Source organism: Cygnus atratus, chromosome 4 (assembly GCF_013377495.2).
Source record: "Cygnus atratus isolate AKBS03 ecotype Queensland, Australia chromosome 4, CAtr_DNAZoo_HiC_assembly, whole genome shotgun sequence".
In the NCBI taxonomy this organism is placed as follows: Eukaryota; Metazoa; Chordata; class Aves; order Anseriformes; family Anatidae; genus Cygnus; species Cygnus atratus.
Genome location: NC_066365.1, coordinates 58,744,937 through 58,766,980, shown reverse-complemented (window position 1 = coordinate 58,766,980; position 22,044 = coordinate 58,744,937). Strand labels below are relative to the sequence as shown.

At 43.2% G+C, this 22,044-nt stretch overlaps 2 protein-coding genes across 3 annotated transcripts in view; one reads left to right on the top strand and one right to left on the bottom strand.

Moving 5' to 3' along the window:
• The first annotated feature begins 5,902 nt into the window (after nucleotides 1-5,902).
• SOD3 (superoxide dismutase 3) lies at nucleotides 5,903-8,251 on the top strand. The gene is made up of 2 exons (XM_035551819.2): nucleotides 5,903-6,905; nucleotides 7,350-8,251. The coding sequence occupies exon 2, from the start codon at nucleotides 7,366-7,368 to the stop codon at nucleotides 8,077-8,079; it is 714 nt and encodes a 237-aa protein (XP_035407712.1). The 5' UTR covers nucleotides 5,903-6,905; nucleotides 7,350-7,365; the 3' UTR covers nucleotides 8,080-8,251.
• A 738-nt stretch (nucleotides 8,252-8,989) lies between these two features.
• Nucleotides 8,990-22,044, bottom strand: part of CCDC149 (coiled-coil domain containing 149) — a 51,114-nt gene continuing 38,059 nt past the window's right edge. Inside the window, exons 11-13 of one of the 2 annotated variants that reach the window (XM_035551808.1) lie at nucleotides 17,602-17,709; nucleotides 12,822-13,412; nucleotides 8,990-12,180 (exon numbers count right to left, since the gene is read on the bottom strand). In XM_035551808.1, the coding sequence (XP_035407701.1) occupies nucleotides 12,823-13,412; nucleotides 17,602-17,709 (698 nt within the window). In that variant the 3' untranslated portion in view covers nucleotides 8,990-12,180; nucleotide 12,822. Of the gene's footprint in view, nucleotides 12,181-12,821; nucleotides 13,416-17,601; nucleotides 17,710-22,044 lie in introns of both variants that reach the window. The other variant, XM_035551799.1, reaches the window with a different exon arrangement.

The following is a 22,044-nucleotide window of genomic DNA, read 5'->3' as shown; positions in this document are numbered from 1 at the left end:
CCCCCAGGCATGGCCTCTGTCTTTAATTATTCGCTAAACTGGGAAGTAGTCTTCCCTGGGGAGGAAATCAGGTGCAAATATTTACTTCAGAGTGGGCAAAATATTTATGTTGGAATTCTTCAGGTGGGTCAATTAGAAACTTAGGTGCTTCTATTTATTTTTTCTAAAAATGGTTCACCCGTACTGTGGCCCATTAGACAGTTCAAAAAAAACAACCTTAATGACTTACACCGAAATGTCAAAATGAGTTTAAACAAGGTAAGAAAACTCTTGTGTTCATAATCCCTGAACATCTGATCTCAAAAAACTTTCTCCACAGGAGAACTTAAATATGTGCACAGGCTTACGAAAGCCGCATGAAACTAAAAGATGTTAAGGTCAGATGAGGGACCTGGAACCTCTGAAATTTTAGAATGTAAATAGGATTTAGGATCCCATGTTTTCACTGAGACAACAAAAGTGGATATAATTAACACACACTGTTAAACTTCATTAGTCTCCCAGGGTTTCAGTTATGCTTACAAAATCAACCCACTAGAATAAATATGGCTAAAAAAGCAGGGAGCCACTTGACCATGGAAACAATTTTTACTCTACAGAAAAATGCAAGTTTTTATTTTTTTCCCCCCTACTAGTGTCAAAAATACAAACACAATGGAATTACCACCAAATGTTTCAAAAGCACTCAAGTGTTCAGGCCCTGATCTACCTAGTACGATTTTCAAAGGAAACAGTTATCCAACAATAAGCCATGCTTTTCTTTTTTGCTCTTTCTTTAATAGTAACATACCACAAAGTCCGTAGTGAAATGCCCACTTTGAAATAGCCTCCAGGAGTTCAGCCAGCTCCCCTGCACCTTGCAGCAGCCACAGAGCAGGAACCTCCTCAGGAACCTGCTGGGTGCTGCTGAGCTCTGGCTTTGTCCCAGCCCAGAGCTGCTGCTGCCCCTCACAGCTGCTGGCCAGTGCCTGCCCCTGTCCCATATCAAAGCCAGGTGGGCTTTTGTCTTCATAAAACGTGATTGCCTTCAGCTTCTGCTGATCTCTAGTTTGCCCCTGTGCAAAGTAGAGCCTCTGGCTCCTACAGGAGGAAGCAGGAATTTAAATCCTAGTGGGAGGCTTCTTGCTTGTGGCATGGGAACACCAGGATCCTCCTGAGTCTAGGAACAAATCCTTATTTTTTCTCTTTATCTAGAAACTTGACATGCACATACAATTCCACATTAGGATACAAACTTAGGAGTGGACACTGCTCCCCTGCTTGTGGTGGGTTGTGCCTTACTGGCAACTGTAAGAAGGTGGCGAGGAAGGTGGACAAGCTGGGAGGCTTTTACCCTCAGGTGCTGCTTACAGGAAATAAGATGATCAAAAATGTGAACCTTTGGAAAAGTACTTAGTCTAGTTAGCATGAATTAACCCCATCTCTCCTTCCAAAGCTGATGTAACATTAAAATACAACAGGTCAGATCGACGGTTTTGGCAGAAGGGAGATAGCAATGTGAGGATGTGTGCACAAAAGGTGGCTTTGCACGAGCTGTGGATGCCTGAGGGTTCAAATACCACTTGGTATCAGGCAGCACTTCAAAGACACTACATAATAATATAATAATGATAATGCAGATATGTTGTGATTGGGCCAGTGAATGATTTTGGTTCCTGTGAACTCTGAAGATCCAGGGAGGATAAGAAAAGCACAATTCAGAAGTCACAGCCACAGAAAAACCCTTAAAAGAAACACACTTCTTGCATTCACCTGAAGGCCAAAAAGGGAAATAAGTAAAAGATAGGAAATATATTTATTTATTTATTTTATATAATGATATAAGAGAATAACAAGCATTGCATGTAGAGATGAAGTAGAAGTGAATCTTAACTTCAGGTACTACCTCACACGACATTCTTGCATACAAGCTAGGGAAAAAAAATGGTCTTGATCCCACTGCTACAAAGCAGGTACTGGGATGATGGGAACTCAGCTCCCAGCCTGGTGACTTGTCGGTTCCCAGCGGGGAGGACAGCCAGCCTCGGATGCACAAGTTTGTCTTTGATTCGGCTTTATTCAACCCTTCTGTTAATGACTTGGATGACAGAACAAAAAAGTAAACTGATTAAATTCACAGCTGATACCAAGCTGGAAGGGCTGTAAATACACTGTAGGGAAGGATTAGAATTCAAAATGTTTGTGACAAGCTGGAGAAACAATAAGGGGTGGGGGAAATGAAATAAAATGGAGGTAACTCAATTAGAACAAAGGTAAAATCCCATGCTTGGCAGGAATAGCAACCAAAGAAATGTAAAATGGAAACAATTGCATAGACAGCAGTTCTGCGGGAAAGGATCAGGCAAATGCCATGTTATGATGTGGAGAGTAACAGAGCTTGCAGGACAAGTGCGTAGTCCATTTTGTCTGGCTGAGGTGCTGAGGTGTTTGTGCACCTCCCCTTCCAGAAAGAGGTACGCGCTCCGTGGGCACAAGTGACACACTCAGTACAGGAGCCTGGAAAACTCGGGAGGAAAGCTTACAAGGATTGGGACTGTTTGACCAGCTCCTGAGGACAGGGATGAGCCAAGGCCAGGACTGGGCCCCTTCCTGCAGGGAAGGACTGAGCTCCCCATTTTGGCCCTGGGAAGCCCTCAGGGCCTACAGGCCTCGAACCTGCCTCCTGCTTGGGTAGGAGGCCTCTGGCTCCAAGAAGGACCCGGCACCTGTTGGTACCCGCAAACCAAGCTCTCCTTAATAGAATAGTAGGACAGAAGGATCTGAAAATCATGGTCTCCTCATCCATGATGATCTTAGTTAGTCTTCTGAGATGCTTAGCTGTCACACCATGCCATGGGACAGGGATCATTTAACTGCTTGTATGTGGCTGCTGCTCGTATGGCTGACCTGCTGGCCCAGCTGCCCCGTGGCTCCTGAGTTTTGACTGGAAGCCACACACAGACCTGAAGTTGTGCAAACATTCACATGTTGTGCAACATGCACTTTGAATCTAAAAAAAAAAAAAAAAATCAAGATCTTTCCATACATGGCCAGCGGCCACTGAGCTTGAGGGCAGTCTTGTGTTCGTTCCTTCCTCTCAAAGAGCAAAACCTTCTTCAGATTAATGCTGTGCAGCAGAAAGGATAAATATTTAATAAAGGGTCAAGAAATTAATGCAAACACTAATAATAACCTAAATTATCTAATAGTTGGGTTCCATCCCTAATTTTTATGTTACATATTTATATTTTATATCCACATGTGGAGATGAAATTCTGTTAAATTAGGTTGACAGAACTAGAATGGGTTTCTGAGTGCAGCTTTGTCAAAAAGCTTACTTCCTTTACAGTTCCTCTCACTCTCATAAAATGATTTCTTCTCAAGCTATTAAAGAGGAAGAATTTCAAGAATTTTTCAAATTGGCTGATGGAAACTAGTTTGACAGTTGCATGATCTTCTATTTTCAAGAGAAATTAGTCCCCATAGAGAACAGTGTTGTTTCCCTTTTGTGTATTTATTTAACTTGATTTTTTGTATGGGTAATGCCCTGAAAAGTTGGAAATGCACATAGCTCTTTTGCAAGAAGATATAAATGGATGCCTATCTCAGGCACTAAATATCTTTATTTCTTTAAATAGAACCACCAAGACAAGGAATGGGAATAAACAGGAAGAGTAAGCCTCCACCAGTGGCAGACTGCCCCTGTGTTAGAGCAAGTTTTCTCATTCTCCTGTCATTTTTTTCACCTTACAGCAATTGCAAAATGAGTTCCTCCACCTTGATTTCTGCAGGAGGAGGTGCTGCTTGCACCCCAGCACCAGCCCTGTACTGCACCACATGGGCAAAAACTGCTCACCAACACCCTGATGGCATTTCTCCTCTTTAAATCCTAACTCGTCACCACTGCCTGTAGCTCCACAGATCCTAATCATCGCTGCAGGCTTACCTGCAGACCCACAGGCAGGTGCCCGGGCACAGCAGACACCACGCAGGGCTGGTGATGTGCTCGCAGGAAATTGCTGAGCAGGGCACACACAGTACTATGCCATAGACGATGCATGGAAAATCTGGTGCCCTGCAGTCACTCTACAGCAAGCACAAAACTCCTGCACAGCAGCACAAGTAGGATTCAGACTGCTGCCTGATGACCCGCCAGCCTCACTGGCTCCCAGGCTGGGACCATGACTCAGAAATGGCAGAGAGCGCCCCGAACCGAAGGAGCACATTAGGTTTCCAATGATCTTGGCTCTGCTTCCCTCAGGCTACAAACATCCCCTTCTTTTAGCGGCTCCAGCCTCAGCCATACGTGGAGAAGAGCAGTCAGCCCCATTACCTGCAGCGGAAGACGTAAGACCTGTCTTCCCTGGGTGTCACTTTTATGGAGAGCCATCCTGCCGTAAACCCGCTGAGAGCAGAGCCGAGCTGCAGACAGAGGCGGGCCACTGCTCGCTACGACGGGTGCTCTCCCACGCAGCGCTTCTGCATCATGTTGAGTCTACACCGGGCAAGTCAAATGATGTCAGGTCACGCAGCAATGTGGTGCAACAGGACAACATCACCCCCAAACCAAGCGACCAGCCCAAGGAGGTCACGGCATGGATTGAGATTTCCGTTTGTGTTGGGAGTTCGAGTTCCTCTGGCCATCAAGAGGTGACAGGGGAGCGAAATCCTGGGCCCTGAGGAACGCAGGCAAAAGCTCTGCCCTTGTGTGGAGCTTACAGCCCAGTGAATAACAGTGCCAGCTTGTTTGGACGGCTCTGGCTTGCAGAGCCCAGGAGATTCTAGGACATGGCCTGAAATTCAGTATACCCCAGGCCCTGTACACTGTGGCTTTAAAAAGAGAGGTTTATTTTGTAAACAGTGCACGGTCAGGTCATGGGGGCTTTCCTCCCACTGCCTGCTGTAAGGGCCATTAGCCCGTTATTCGTCGCCTCTTTTCAAATAGAAAACTAAAACATGGACAGTGGGTAGCAACAGGCTTTAATGATCCACCTGGTTATTGCTCAGCTACTTCCAGCGTTCAGAGCCGGAATGAATGCCAAACCACCCTGGCAATTGCATTTCTTGTAGTTATCAGTCCTTCTCCTCTTTAAAATACATCTTTCTGACAGCAGCCCACAGCTACTATTTCCTTTGCGTTCTTTGAAGTGCAGAGCACTACAAATACATCATTTAGCTTTGCTGCAGCCCTCTCTGTCCCTTTGATCATCTCCTTTACACCCGTCTGCATTTCTGCTTGGCTCCCGCATGTGCAGTACATCAAAGAAGAGCTTTGCAGCAAGTACCCTGGGCTTTTCAGGGCTTCTCTTTTTTTTAGGGACAGAATCCCAGCTGGTGTAAAACAGCACAAATGCCACTCAAGTCAGCAGCATTACTGCATGTAAAGCAGCCACAATTCTGACCCGAGTTCCTGCTGTAAAATGCATTACTGCCTTGTGAGTGTGCATTTCCCCAGCTTGGAGGCTGCCAGGAATGAACCTGGGGAAAGGCAGGGCAGGAGGAAGCGCTGGCTCAGCCTCACATGGCTCCCATGGGCACAGGGATGTGAACAGCTCGTAAATACCCCGAATAAAAGAAACATCAGTTGTCCTGTTTCGTCGATTAGGAACAGGAGCCCAGGGCTAAAGTACCATGTTCAATATCGCAATATCCCAAGCAGAATTATCTGACCCTGTGTTTCCAGTGCCTGGCAAATGAGCCAGGCAGGAGGCACTCCTTTAGCTCTACTTGTCCTCACACCAAAAGAAAAAAATAAATCAGCTTGCAAATAACTGAGTATCTTGGGTGTGATCTGGCGTGTGATACCCATAAGATAACACACGCATTTCTACCATTCCAGAAGCTGACAGCCACATTCCTTTCCCAGCTGGCAGAAGACACAGATTGGGAAAAAAGGCTTTTCTTCGCAATTTTCTTACGTTGAGAATTGTTCCCGAGTTACACAAGCTACTCCTCTCTCCCTACACAAATCCCAGCCTGCTAAATTGCCCTTGTGGTGGCTGAATCCATGTTTCAGGCACAGCTCTGCAAAGTGCCACAGGCAGGGCAATGCCCCCCGGAGTAGAGCAGGTTTCTCAGTTCGGAGGATGATGAAACGTGAACGCTGCGCGCGCGCCAGCCAGCTTCTGGGAAACGGTCTTGCTGTGCCTCCATCTGACGTCGCAGTGCCTTAGCGCTGCTCGCTTCACCCTTCGGAAAGAAATCACTGCTTTCTCAAAAAAAAAAAAAGAAAAGGAAAAAAAAAAGAAACGGAAAAAAAAAAGAGAGAAACTTAGTGAAGCAGATAACTTGCCAAGTAAAGCAGCAGGCAGTAGCCCGAAAACTTTGCAGAGAAGCATCACTAAATGTGCCTCAACATCTGAGAGTTCGGATTGTGCCTTCCGGGTTTTAAAACCACCAAAACTTTGGTACACGTCCATGTGCAAGATTTTCTGTTGCTGAAGGACCAGTTTCAGTTTTGACGAATGAAGGAATGGAAATGCAAAACAACTCCATGACAACCAGCACAGAAGTGACCGAGCCATCCGACCGTGCCTTAGCAAAGCTGCTGCTCTCCTCGCTGCCCGTGGAAGGTCGCTCATTTTAGATAAGCACGCGAAGTCATCACCGGGCAAGTCACTTCAACAGCTTGGAAACTTTTTTTCCTTCTGTTTCGGGATGGTGGTGAGGACCGAGAGCCAGTTTCGCAGGCAAACAGAACGGGGGCAAAGAGTTCGCCCTGCCTGAGATGAAAACACTGGAAACTTTTTCCCGTCTGTGCTGTCCCGCAGCCCTGCGGGTGACCCCTCCCCTGCGCAGCGTTACCCAGCTCTTACACAAGCACGCATCAGCCTCCAGCAGCTCAGCGCCGTGGGCTGGCCGCACTGCACTTGGTGGGAGCAGAGGCGAAGAGCTGCCACTGAGGGGTCCTGCAGCGACCGGGAAAGGTAATCCGCTCGCTGGCTTGTTGCTTTCCACTTGTAACGCACAGCTCGGGTGTGTGGAGGTGGACCAAAACAAGCCTCCTGGCAGACGGTCCTGCTGGAGTTTGTAGGAGGAGGGAAGTCTCAATGCAAACTCAAAAACAGATTAAGCAGCACTTCAGATTACTTGATGTCTGCGGGGAAAGAGGCAGTTTTTAAGAGCAAGATCAGGTGTGAAATACTAAATCGCTATTTGTTTAGTCATGGGTGACAACTGTCTGTGTTTAAAGGGGCGCGTTTTGCTTTAGTTTCCATTAATCGCGTTAGCCAGATTTAGCAGCCCGCTGGGACCAGGCTGCAGCTGCTGTGTGCGCTCAGTGCCCCCGCGGGCTGCGTGCTCCCCTCCCTCCCCAGCCACGCTGCTGCGAGGCGCCTCTCACTCCTGCTGGCTTCTTGTGCACTTCGCAGGCTCGGCACTGCCAGGATGCTTCTGCTGCTTTCTCTGCTCACTGGACTCGCCCTGTCTGCCTCTGGCGTCGCGGCAGAAGAAGAAACTGACCCAAGCAGAGAGACCCTTCAAGACATACAGAAAAAAGTGAACGACCTCTGGCAGAATTTGCTCTACCCAGTAATGGCCGGTAATGAGACCGACGGGATGACTTACGCCACTTGTGAGATGAAGCCCAGCTCCAAAATAGATGCCGACAAGCCACAAGTGACTGGACAGGTCTTGTTCAGACAGCATTACTCACAGGGAAGACTGGAAGCCATTTTTCACTTGGACGGGTTTCCGCTGGATAACGCCCAGTCCGGCAGAGCTATTCACATCCACGAGCTTGGGGATCTCAGCAACGGCTGCGACTCCACCGGAGGACACTACAACCCCTTCAGCGTCAACCACCCCCGCCACCCAGGGGATTTTGGGAACTTCTCTCCCAAAGATGGCAAAATCAGAAAATACAAACCGAATCTCTTTGCCACTTTGTTCGGTCCGTACTCCATCCTGGGCAGATCCGTCGTGATCCACGAGCAGGAAGACGACATGGGCAAGGGCAACAACAAGGCCAGTCTGGAAAATGGAAACGCTGGCAAACGCCTGGCTTGCTGCGTGATTGGGGTGTGCAACGGGAACTTGTGGGAGGAGAAACAGTTTGAGGCCGCGGACAAGAAGAAGAGATGGCTCAGAACCAGGCTTTAATGGAGGCCAGAAAATCACTGGGCAGCACCAAGTACCTTGGGCTGCGCCATTGGCCGCCACGACACATGGCAAAGGGATTCCCACTTCCATTCTCTTGCTTCTCTACCAAACGCGTATCACTTTGTAGAGCCGCCTTTCTGTAAGCTGGTCAATAAAAGCAGCATCAACTCAACGCCGTGATATGTTGTCTTGAAGACGAAAAGCTTCCCTTCTGTGCAGTTTGGGGGTGGAATGCATGCCAGTAGGAGCGCTGAGTTACAGGGTTGATAAAGCCTGTAAAGGGGCTGTGCATCCTGAGGGGCTCTTACGGGACCAGAAGTCAGATACCAAAAGTTACAAAAAATAATAAATATAAGTGAGGAATTGCCTCTGATTAGATGCTGTCCTTTATTTAACTGCAAATCTGAAAGGTAAAACGATCTCAATGCTTTCAACAGCTTTGAGTGTTGTGTTGTAAGACTTGGGTCATGGACTTCCCCTAAAAATAAGGGAAAGTACAGACATTTCCATTTCAAACTTTAGGTTCACCACGTTATTCTTGTTGTATTTTCAGGTTTTATTCTCAAACATGTTTGAGCTTCTGTTTGAGTTTAGGCTGTCTACACATGTGCCTATAGTTGAATACCACTGAAAGCAGACTTAAATATTCCAGCTTTCCTTTACCCCTCAGCAAAAACTCCTGAGCGCCTCCAGTTTGTGACTGGCAGTAACTGGGTTGTATACAGAAGATTTAATGCTGCTTGGACAACGATGATAGAATTAGCAGACAGAGATTAATATTACTTTCAAAGCCAAAAAATACTGAGTGTGTTTCTTCACACAAAAATTTAGGAAGTAAATCACTCAACTGAGACAGGGAGATGTGACAGTGAAAACATTTCAGCCAGATAATGTTCAACAAACTTAGAAGTCTCGCTCTATAAAGCTTTATTTTTCTGTTTTAACACAACTCTGGAAATACTACAGCACTAACTCATGACTATCATTCATCTGATACTGAGCAAAGGAAATAAGCAGGTAGAAGAAGCGTATCAGGAAATGTATGGTTTTATTAAAGATGACAAAATATATTAATATAGTTGAACTATGTTGCGCAGTTAATCCAGGCAGCAACAAAAGAAAGGTTTGCAAATAAATTAAACCGCATCATTTAAAAAGTAAAACTACAAAACCGAGGCTGGTAAGCAAAATCCTATCTTTTAGAAACGCAGCAGACTTTCAACTTAATCTCGGTTAAGATTTTGAAATACATTCCTGAGCTCATATGGATTAAAGAAATTCCACTGTCTTTATTATACAAATTACCATATGCTTAAAAATAGTCTCACTTAGAAAAGACACAACATTCTAAAAGACGCTTCTTCAGCTGTCATTCTCACACAATTATTTTACAAATTCACTGAACGTCGTTTTTCAAATAACCGCAGCGCAGTACTTTCAAATGAAATCCTTCTCACAGATAACGCATGGATTTGCTCTTAGGTGAGACAATGTGCTTAAAATCAATTTATGCAACGCATCTCATCCATCCCCTTGCCACAGCATTCCGCTTCCCAGTTTGCTTCCCCAGAGCCCAGCAGCAGAAGAGCTTACAGCAGGATGTAATTTCCCCATTCCTGAAGTCCTAGAAAAAGGGAACATGAGTCTAAAAGAAACCCAATGAAGTAGTGTTGACTCCACAACAAAACATGAATGAATTTACCCAAAAAATCACAGTCCTAATAACACAACAATATAAATTTAAACAACATCCAAGAAAGACGCTGACACGACTATTAAATTAGCTATCACGTACTGCAGTCTGACTTCTACAAGCATCCTGGAGCTGAAATCTTGTGTTCCTGAGAGAAGGCTAAAACTGCAGCTAGAATACGCATTAACTCGGGCAGAACGGACGGGACCAACATCGCAGTACGAATATAGCACTCTAAACGAGATTTCCAGAGATCTAGGTACCTTCCATGAATTTAATGGTTGCAAAGACCAGGAATTAGGAGGAAATTCTTCACAGAGGGTGGAGAGGCACTGGAACAGGCTGTCCCATCCCTGGAGGTATTCAAGGCCAGGCTGGATGAGGCCCTGAGCAACCTGATCTAGTGGGTGGTGTCCCTGCCTATGGCAGGGGGGTTGGAGTTGATCTTTAAGGTCCCTTCCAACCCGAGCCGTTCTGTGATTCTATGAAAGACACAAACATTGCATTGAAGGAGAGTTACCCCGATGACCCTGTTGATATGGGTTGTACATCTCCGTTTTCTTCTCACAGGAAAAAACACACCACAAAGAATCAGCGAGTGAGGCACTGAACAGCAACCGTTGGTCCAGCAGTGCTTCCACCTGCTCCAGTTTCTGCACCAAGCTCTTCACTAATTAATACCATTAACTGGCTGTTGAGGGAACAACAGCAAACACCAACTCACACATTTGTGGGTCAGGGAAGATTTAGGACAAGGAAACAACGGCCGTAAAACACCCTGAACGTTTCACCTGAACATTTCAGAGCTCGGCTACATGAAATCCTGCCCTTTTTACTGGCTTGCATCAGCTCTGACTGCATTGATATTTAGCTCTGTGCAGGATTAGTCTCTGAAAGATGGAGAAGAACGTATCTTGAATAAAATGATACTTCATGTAACATTCAAGCATTACAGGGAAAAAAAATCTGCCACATTCTCCCAGAGATTTCAGTTTCTGCAGCTATTTCTCTTCCGACTTGTCAGTACTGTCATATAAATGAGCCAATAGTGCAGTCAGTTACAATTAATGGCAACAGCACAACAATCTTTCAAATGCTTAAACTCTTTGCGGTTTTCAGGTTATGAGGAACTTAAATTGTTGTCAGGATAATGAAAGAAAAACTTTTTACTGCTTCATGTTCCTAACGCACTTAAATATACAGATGTTTTTTCCCTAAGGGCTGCTGCTTAGCATCAGTGAAATGCTGCAGTGTCAAAGAACCTTTAAAGAGGAAGGAAACCCATCCCACGAGCACCATGACTATGGGTTTACTGCCTGCAGACAGACGCTGAAAGGGTTACACGAATGCACCTGGCGAGGAAAACACATGAGAACAGCGACAAGCCACATTTTTCACCTTCCCACTATCATTCCTTATATTTATACGTAATCATTTACATACAGCCCTTCTTCTGCTGAATACAAACTGCTCACGGACTCTGACACCTTGATTACGGCAGCACCTGCTAGCTCAGCTCCCATATACAGAAGAGTTTGTCAGTATTGCTAATATAAACTCTGTTTATTCAGTGGCTGACAAGTGGGCTGTAAAAATTTGCAGCTGGCAGTTATTTGTCAAAGGAGGATTCAATCTGGGAGGGATTTTCCTTTTTATTAGTAGTATTTTATTAAATTTGTTTTAATTCTCTCTGATTGGTTTCAAGTTCTAGGAGTGAGAAACGAACATTTACAGACAATTAGTTCCCAAGCCAGCAGAAAAATTGCCTTGACGGCTGCTGGCCCATAGAAGCTCCACAGCTGCAGAGACGATTCCTTATGCTACGAGCAGGAGAGGAAGGACGTGCCTCCCCTTCTCCAACAGCTGCTAACTTCACCGTTAAGCATTCCCTTGTTGCTGCCTTCCGAGGGGCAGAGTGGCACAGCTCCAGCTTCAGGAGCGAGCTGGGGAATGACACAGCAGCCTCCCTCTTCCAGTTGTTACAGGAAAGCTTTCCTATGACTGAACACCAACAAGGGAAGACGTTTAAGGAAGCAGTAACAGCACAAACAAACCTACTACACCAAGGAGCGGTGAAATGAGGAGGAAACATAAACATGAAAATTTTTTATGTTTTCCGAAACATAAAATAAGAGACAGATTCTTTCAAAAAGGAAGGCACAAATGGAGTAGGCTGGAATCTACCACCCGTTACGGTCTGAGGGCTGTTGCAGCTCCTGGAGGCTGAGGGATGCAATTCCAGTAACCCAGAGCACCAAGCAGGCTGGCGGGGCATAACTGGTTCTCCTCCTGCTGTTCTCCTTGCTTTGGAACAGCACTGCTGTTCCTCGCAAAAAGACTTCTGGCTCCTCTGATGTTTCTTCAGAGCATCATTAATTTGGGTTCTTAGTGTCTGGTGAAGTAACTCCCTTTGTTTTCATGCGATGAACCGGGAGAGGGAAGTAAAAGATACAAAGATACAAAAGATACATTGAAATGAGAGAACAATACACACGCAGGGATGGTTCTCAGAAAGCATTCTGCTTCCCATTACTGAACAGCGGTCTTATTCTAAGGATGTACTCGCAGCCATTATGGACAGAGAAACAGCATGCAGTCTGAGAAACTGAGAAACCCTATGACCCTAAGGTACTTCTCAATTCATCATTTCAAATTTTCCATCACTGGAAGACACTTCTAACCATTAAAGTGAAGTCTAGCGCTAAGACCCCACGCTCTCCAGAAGCCCAGTGACAACATGGCACAACGTTATCACTGGTCTCTTTGCTACACGGCTATAAATGACATCTATCTACATAGAAACCTCAAATCATTACAAAGAACCAAAATGATTAAACCTGAACAGCTTCAAGTTCTTCCCCTCAGATTATTTACATTTTTGGTATACTGCAGTCAAAACTAGCAGAAGAACACCGTTATTAGACAAATATTAACAGACTCGTGTAAAAAAATCAGTCCTCTGACAAACTTTCGCTGGTTGTAGTCACAGCAGCACAGACCCACTTGCAAGAGGATTACAGTGAGAAGCACAAGGGCACGGATGTCATACCTCAAGCCAAACTGTTATCCAAATATTCACAGTTCTCAGCATGATCAGACGGTTTCATGTTCTCAGATCCAGGGAGCTCCTCCAAGCTGCCATGTGTGCGTGCAGTTGTAACGCTGAGACCTCCGTGCCTTCTGGGGTCCTCAGCACCCACCGCATCCACGGTGATGCCGTTCTGATTCCCTCTTTGGTTTGTGATCTCACAGTCACTCTCTGAGGTTTCATCGCTGTCCTTCAGGGTCTCAGTTTCAGCTGTTGGCTCACTCTCAGAAGTTGAGGGATCTGTGGGGTTGGATGTGTCCGGGCTGGAGAATGGGAAATCTCCCTCCGACGAACCATTAAGCTCTGCCCCAACCACTGTGTTCTGCTCCCCAGCTGCATTTTCTGTTCTCTTTCCTTCCAGTTCTGAAACTGCCTGTTCTGTCAGTTTAATTATTTTGCTTTCAAGCTTGTTTATTTCTTCTTCCTCTGAAGGTAACTGGGGTAATGAAGGATAAAAATGTTTATTTTGGTTTCTGTTGTTCAAGTTTCTTTCCTGTGGAGCCATGGACTCACTTGCAACAGCACGAGTTTCACTACGTTCCCCCTTCTGTTCTGCTGAAAAAGAAATGGAACAGCGACATGCCTCACGTGTTTGTATGTCTGACCCGGAGACCATCACAATAGTGTCACACCACAGAGATGTCTACCTCAGTAAGAAATTTCTACAGTGGTTCTCTGTCTCGCCCCCGGCTCATTTTTTACATTATAAGCAATCAACACAAGGTTTCTTGCTGGGTCAGGACAGTTTTGGAGCCTGTCTTTCCCTAACACTGACAACTTTAAAAGAGTTATAGTTGATACCACACTGCAGAACAGCACAGGCAAACTTTTTTAGGAATATCAACTTTAAGCAAGGCACTTAACTGCAGAATTTTGGGGCACAGTTTAACATTAATCCCCACATCAGTACCACTTTCAGGGGTTAACACAAACTCCATTTTTTCTTTTCGCAGCCTCTCATCCAATAATTCTGTTATTGATCCTGCAACATTTCTCCTAATGTAAAAGATTACTCTAATTTGGGTAGTGTCATAAAACAAAGCAGAAGAATATGAAATATACTATTACACCGAAAGCCAAACACTGAATAAAGCGACAGAACAGAGAAAACAGTGATGTGTAAACAAACAGCTCTGTAAGAGAAAGAATTCGTCCTCGTCTCTGTTAAGGACAAAAGGCCTCACTGCAAATCAGCTTGTGAAGTCAAATAAGAAAAATTGGGGAATGCCAGGAGTATGGCTGCTCTGACAGCTTCAAATGGCTCTTGCAGTGCATATGCATTACCTTTTAGTATAGGAGCACTTACTCGATTTCTCCCACAGGAATCCCGCCTTGCTCAATGCACGGAGCAGACTGGCTGCGGGGCGGGATCTGAGCTATACAATACGGGAGCCTACTGTCTCTACCAGACCTGCCTCATTTATAATTTGGGAGCTGCTGAGTGAGTGAGACAAGGGTTGGCACGAAGGGAACAGACAGTCTAGCTGCCATTAAGGAAGCCAGGAAAGTCACTCTGAAGAGCTGAGGTTTAAGTCTGTGGAAAAGGCAGGGATAAATTAACTTTCAAAAGGTGATCACCCACTGGATCTAATCCTCATTATCTGAGTGCTCAGCTGGAAACTAGGAGCTTGATTTGCAGTACCGCTGTGCTCACATTATATATTTGAACACACATACTCTAAGAGCTCTAAAAATAGCTAAAACTTAGGCACGTCCAATTGGCACTCAAAATTAGAGGGGACTCTACATTACTCTGTGTGGTGCGGTTTCCTCCTACAGAGGGGTAACACCATCCCATCATCTTGCTGCAGTTCTGTGAAGATAAATTGTTCATAGAAGAACAATTTGTGTGGAGAAAAGTTAATAGAAAAACAGTACTTTTGTCTTCAGAGAATGCTTGAAATGGAGCACAGGCAATACAACAGGAACAATGCATTCACCAGTGACGACAAAAAGAGAGCTGTTCATTAGCGGCTCTGATGTTCAAGTACAATCCATCACACGACACCATATATTGGGTGCGTTGGATACAGTGAGGTTTTGTGGCAGGAGACAGTCTTTAATTCATGTGCCTGTACAATATCATTATGCATTTTCACCCAGGAACTGCATAGTATATCCTACAGACTTCTACCATCCAGCCTAATTGAAACTGATAACATTTACAGGCTAAAACAGGGCTTGATGAGATCAGGGTAAGCAGATAGATTAGATCCAAAAACGCCTGAAAAAGGGCTTCTGATTATCTGTACATCTAGCTAGAGCAACATTTTAAGTATTACAGAAGGTTCTGGTAAAAAATGTGTGTTAGCTCAAAGGATAAAAAGATTTTCTGGGCCAAACACTCACCAAAAATCAATGGTAGTGTTTATAGGGCCATGGTTGACTGACCTCAGGCATAGCATTTAAAGATATGCAAGAATTTCATTTCTATTCCACTTATCTGTTGTCATTCAACTGATCACTCAGCTGATAATAAAGTAAACGTGGTTTTGTTTTTATTGCTGGAATACTTTTAAACTGAGATCATACTTGCTCGGTAAATAAAGGCTAATGAACACATTCCTGTACCCTTCTTAGCTGCCAAATTCCCCCAGATTTTGGAGGCAGGCTGTAGAGATCAAAAATTGCACTGTGGAGCAAATTCCTAAAACTCAACAACAGGCAGTCATCCTCTATGTAAAGCAGCACAAAAGTTGATGGTATCACTGCCATAGAGCTGCTGACTGCAGAAGAGCTGTCAGCTCTACGCAGGAGGAGACACCCTGCAGCTGAAAACACACTGCTTCTTTTCCAGGCTTCGAAGGGAAAATGGAAAGCACAAAATCCTCCAGAAAACAGATCTGGAACAATGGAAGAAGTTATTGCTCCATCTACTGCTAGAAGGTGTGGCTTCCCCAGCAGTTGGCAGACTGGTCTATGTTTGTGCTCATCTGTGTCACTGAAAAGTTGGGCGCATTTTTTTAAGTTGTCACAGAGGTGGATTTTAAGTTTGTCTGAGTTCTCACTGCAGGTTATCAGGTACACTGTGCCACATACAAATTAAAAACAAGCTGTTTGTGCAGGCAGAGCAGTAATTTCTTAATCCACTGCAGTTTAATCACGGGATTTCTCTGTTACGCGGGATTTCTCTGTTCTCTATTACAGTTATGAAATGGGGAGGGGTAAAGAGGGTGACCTACTGGGAGCCAATTTTTCTGATGACTGCCACAGGCCTAATCCTTGTCTGTCTTCTCTTCAAGGCTGTTTTCTTCCAGTGATCTCTTCCTGTTGAGATCTATGCTCCTGCACAATATCTCTTTGTTTACCCGGTCCCTCCGTATACTCTGCCCACTTCTTATCCTCCTCTTAGCCTTTATCACCACGTCTTGCTTTCAATGACAGAATTTGGATTCCTCACTCCTGTGCTTAGAATGGGATGAAAAGTCCTGCCTACCTTCTCAGGGGTGGAAATGCTTCTCCCCGTTTGCAAATTCCTTGTCTATTAATTATAGATATATTACATTTGCATGTTTTTTTATTAAAAAAAAAAAAGCGGTTATCAGAATTAAAGACACAAAAAAGTTATTTGGCTGACATTAAAAAAAAATCAGCTGAAGTAGAAAATACATCATGGAAAGCTTCAGTCCAGAGTGAACGTTTGGCAGTGCTACACAGCAACAGAAACAAGGTCTGATGAGATTTGACAGGCAGCTTTAATCAAAACTGTAATACCAACCTCACCTAGGACAGGAAAGGAAAGAACGTAATACCACCAAGTAAATACCTTCAGTAACTGCAGATTTAATTAAAAATCAATGATTAAGCAGGCAAAAAAATGAATATTTATGAGTTATTACTCACTGGAGAACCACTCACTATAGTTTCGCTCCTTATTTTTAGCAAAAATATCAGCTGATCAAGATTATAAAAAATGATCAGTCCGGCTGTCAAGTTTTATCGGATGATGATATGGATAATAAAGTCAAAATTAAGCCACAATCTATTTAGTTTCAGGACTAACAAATAAATTGTTTATGATGCTTCACGGTTAGCTGAGTAAGATCTGGGCATACCGGAATATGATGTCCATTAAAGACCTTATCCAAATGCTGAGAGGCAAGCACAATAATTTATCTCCTGACCATTATGAAAAACTCAGGAAAAAACTGAGGTTATCAGGAAAACATTATCTTTTTGCTACTCTCACATAAAGTTAGGCTTGACTTTGGAGAGAAGTTAATGCTTGCTATTGGGGAAGTTTTGAACAAAACACATGCAAGACTATAAAAAAAAAAAACAACACAATCAATTTATCCGGGAAAATGAGGGGGGCTTATTTCAATTTACTGGGTGCAATCAGGAAGCCTTTCATCTAGGTATCAGCTATAATGCAGCAAAGTGCTAAGCCAGTTCCACAGACTGCTCTCCTACTGCGCATTTTAACAGAGGGAAAAAGAGCAGGAGGCTAACACAGAAGGCATGAATAACTTTTCACAGTATCAAGTTATCTGGCATGAAAATTCCTGGAGGTGTACGACCTGATGCCTAGCACTGTGCAATCTCTTCAACAGTCATTTTTCAGTGGTTTTTTTTGCTATTTGTACAGGGACCAGCTATCCATTTTACTTGTGGATGATTTATTCAATCTCAGTGACCACTGAAACTTTGCCTTCTGCTATCCCAGCATGAAAATTACATTTTATTTAGAAAGAAATGTGTGCTCAGCTCTCATCATGTTCCTTATGTTCCAGGTGCTCACCTTGTACTTCAGTTTGCTGTGGCTTATCAGTAAATGCTAACAATGGTGACCTAGACCGCTGTATAACAGGCAAGGTTGGGTCGCTGAACGTTATGGTATCCTTTCCACCTGAAACAATGAAAAGTGTCAGAACCATTAATTCGCTAATTACACTCATCGTTCACTAATAATATTCACACATATCCTACAACTTAACTCTTTTTTTTCCAGTGCCATGAAAAGAAGTACAGAACCAGAAAAGCATCTCAAATGATCCTTCTACAGCATGGAAATAAAGTATTTTATAGCAGAGCTGGAATATGTAAGTCAAATAAAGACAAATAAAGGCTTTTTTTTTTTTTTTAACACACATTACAGAGCAAAGGACGATCTTTGAAAGAAGAGCACGTGCTGTATTCAGCAAATTGTATTCACCATACAATTCAGAATATTACTAATCAGATCATACCAAAAGTTTTACAATAAGTAATTTGAGGTAAGGCTTTATGGTAATACATGGATCTTTTGCATGCCATTGCCAGCAAGTGTTTGGCACTGACTCTGTACTCTTATCGCTCTGCCTCCTATCACCTATGTGGTTTTACACTATAGGCTCACACATGTACTACAATGTTTCCTTAAAAAAATAAAAATAAATTTAAAGATCAGCACAACTGTGAGGCAAGCCAGAGCTGAGGCAGTAAACCAGCAGACATTGCTAGGGAACAGGAAGGATTTTAACCTGAAGATTTCCCAAACCCTTCTGAGCATTTTTGTTTTAAGCCAAATGCACGAGGGCAATTTTCCAGCTCTTTTGCAGAGAAAATTGTGCAAGAAACTCTTCAGCTGAGGACTCTGCTGTAGATGCCTAGTCTTTACATGCGTTAGCAATACAGAAAGCAGCACCTGCAGACTCTTTAGGAAGTCCTCCACTATTCAGGGTGCTTATGTTCGTAGTGACTGACATTACCTTAAACCTAGAGGGGAGGTGGCAAGAAATTTGCATGATCAGCTAAGCGTGGTGTTTGCGTGGCCTCCAGAACAACTGCCAACCGATAACTAATGGCTGGGAAGGTGGCAAGCTCCTGCTCTATTTATCTCCATAAGAATGGACGTTTATGTAACAACCACTTCTCCCCTCTAAATCTGCTTGTACATTGCACCTTAAGGCAACATCCTAAATCTAATCACCCATCCAAGACAAGGACTTTCGAAAGGGCACCAGGTCAGGAGATACCCTGAATAAATCCTTCCCTGAGAAAGTTCTGGTACCTCCTGAGAAAGAGTGAAAGTCAAGCTGTTCTCTCAGCATCAAACTGGGCTACCCCAGTCTCTAACTGCTTTGGAGAACGCTGTCTGTAAAGACCTTGATACTGCAGGTATTAATGACTTTTTAATACCCTTAGCATGTTGGGTATATTCTGCGGCAATACAAATGCAATGAATGCTTTAGAAACATTGACCTTGTCAAGCTTTGATCCCACTGTCAAGTATGCATCAGAATTCTGCCTTCGTGATAGCAAGTATTAAAAAATAATAATTAACTAACAACAAAGTACAGCCCTTGCCCCAAGTGTACGGCAAAATTAATTAAATTTAAAGGAAAAAAAAAGGCAAAACAAATCCGATGGCTATTTCAAAATGCAAAAGCCCCTAAAAGAATGCACTTTCCTGTAACACTGAAGGAATTTTTGTGTTGGAAGTAGAATTAAATCAAACAGGGAACTAGTAGTACAGAAATATCTTATATTCATATGCATGGTCAGAAGTAGCCAATGTCTAAAAGATCCAGAAGAATCCAACAGAAGAGGCCAAATTCAAAAAGATTATAAATAAAGAATTTGAGGGGGAACCACTCTTAACAGTGGAAAGCAGAGAATTATTTTTTTTGATAGAATGAAAAAAAAAAAGTAAAGCCTCAGCTACAGACCCCTACAAGACAAGCTTCAAAAAAGAAACTTCCTGACTTCCAGCCAGCATTTACACAGTAAACACATTCACTTTCACATTTTTCTCTGGAAACCAACTTGCTTACAGAAAATAAGTTCAGTATCCACACAGCTTAGCAACAGATGTGGCCCAAAGAGCCCTATATATATTTATTTATTAACAGTGACTCACACCCACTCATGAAGGAGGGACGTGGCTGTTGCTGTACTATATTCCTTGCATCAAGATCTGAAGTTGGATTACACATGGGGAATTTTAATTAGCTGCCGTGGAAGCTCAATTTCATAACTCATACAGCTTCATGTAGAGTTGCTCTATTTAATGAATTTTAAAGGACTTTGGTGAAAAGCATACAGATCTCAAAATAAGCGGACAAACAGGTTTTCAATAGGAGTAAATTCATTTGCTTTCTTCTCCAGGAGAAATGAACTTTTCTACAAAATTCCCAGGCTTGGGGATCCACGTATAACCTCTGCTCCATTCAAACAGCCCTCCAACAAAGCAGCTGCTGAGCCTGTTAACTCTGCCTCGCCACTGCTCCTCGCTGATTACTGAAGAGCAAGAGGCAGCACAGAAACCTTCCTCTCAACCCAGGCAGGAAAAGGCTGAGTCATGGCCCAATCTTTCCTTTAGGCTTTTTTTTTCAGTGGAAATCTGGAATTTTCAGGAACTGATAGATTTTGAAAAATATAGAATTACTTCTCCGAATATCTAGTGACATCTTATTGTAAGAGGACTAAGCTGGTGTTTAGTTCGTTTTAATGCTGAGTATACTTAACATATTACGTATGCATATTTGAATCAACCATAACGTATGTAAGACAAGGCAAAGAATCAAATGCTTCTGTGAACATCACATTCTCTGCCTCCTTCTCAAGACAAGTGGGCTCATAAAAAGAAAATAGAGTTAAATCTATGACCAAGATTGCTTTATTTTTAGCAATGAATCTCCTAAAAAATTCATTTAATTGAAGCCCATTTTCCAAACAGGGGAAGCTGAAGTTTGCAATAGGCAGAACTTCTACGGAAACTGAACTTATGCTACCAGATTAACCATTTCAAAAATTAAAATATATGCTTCCTCTTGATTTAGCTTCCCCATAGTTGATTCATACATTGCACAAAAAGCAGATGACAAATATGTCACCTAACAAAAAAGTTAGAAGCAGTCAAGCTCTTTTTTCAATAGGATGAAGTTTATTAACATCATTTATTAACAGCATTTGGAAGGTACTAATATCATGGTGACAATGGCTGTTTTAAATGTTATATGGACAACGATGCCCAAGTGGGAACGTTGAGTTCAGATTAAAACCCTGCAATTTACAAGGTGCATTTCTTTCAGTGGTAGACTGAACATCAGCTTTCATCTGCATATTCTTCCAGAGACAGAAGTTCAACTCACAACCATATAATACTTCTTCTCTTTGGATTTAAGACTGACTAGACGAGATAGCCTCTATGTGCTGCCTCTCACCCAAGCTCACATTCAGCCGCAGAGTCCATTATGATAATTTCTATGCTATCTATTACATGCTGCTGTTTTACGGGGCAGAAGCTTTCCACACTCTGAAAAGAAACGTGGCAACCCACCAGTTGTTGCAAGGCTCTTTCTGACCACATTGGGACTACAGTGCATTTGGAAACAAAACTACGCTCTTGATTTAAAAGGGAGGCAGCAAATTAACAAACCAACCTTGGTGTTCAACAGAATTCATAAGGTACTGTAAAATTCATTTACAACTATTAAGGACCATCCTTCCTTACTATTTTCCTCAATTTAAACAAAGTGCTTGTAGAGCAGCCTCTATTTCTCTTGTGGTCATCTAATTCATTTGACTGAACACCTTAACCTGACAGATATAAAAATGTTCAGATAACATTCCCATTTATTTACATGCAGTCATAATATTTAATGTACTGCTAGAATCAGTTACTCAAAATATATATGTCAAGCAGAACCTACTCCCAAATCCCACTGAGACATTGTAGCTCAGGCCTTCAGGCAGCAAAAGAAAAGAAGGAAAGAGACAGTTGTTATTGTATAAATATTAATTTGATGGCTTACCTACACAGACCAACAACGGAGCAATTAGTTCCCACTGTTTGTTGTTCTTTTTAATACATTTTGTAAAGATTATAAACACTGCTTTTATTAGTGTACTAATTTCATGGAACACATTTTTTTGGGGGGAAAAAAAACACAACCAACCCTACAGTACATTAACCCAGCGAGCTTATGATACACATTTGTACTAATGTACAAAACTCTATCAGCAGGATCTTGACAAATATTTCACCTGCACTTTTTGGAGAATGTGGGGAGAGACAAATGCTCTCAGCACTGTATGCACATTAGATGCCTAACTGAAAAGTAACCCATGGGAACAAATTTGGGACTTTCAGTTCTGGAAAACCCCAATGAAAGCCAGTTCCAGAAAGATGATTCAGAATGCCTGCAACAGGCAGAAATATACCACATTAGGCCACGCTGCTTTTTCACTAGTTCTCTTC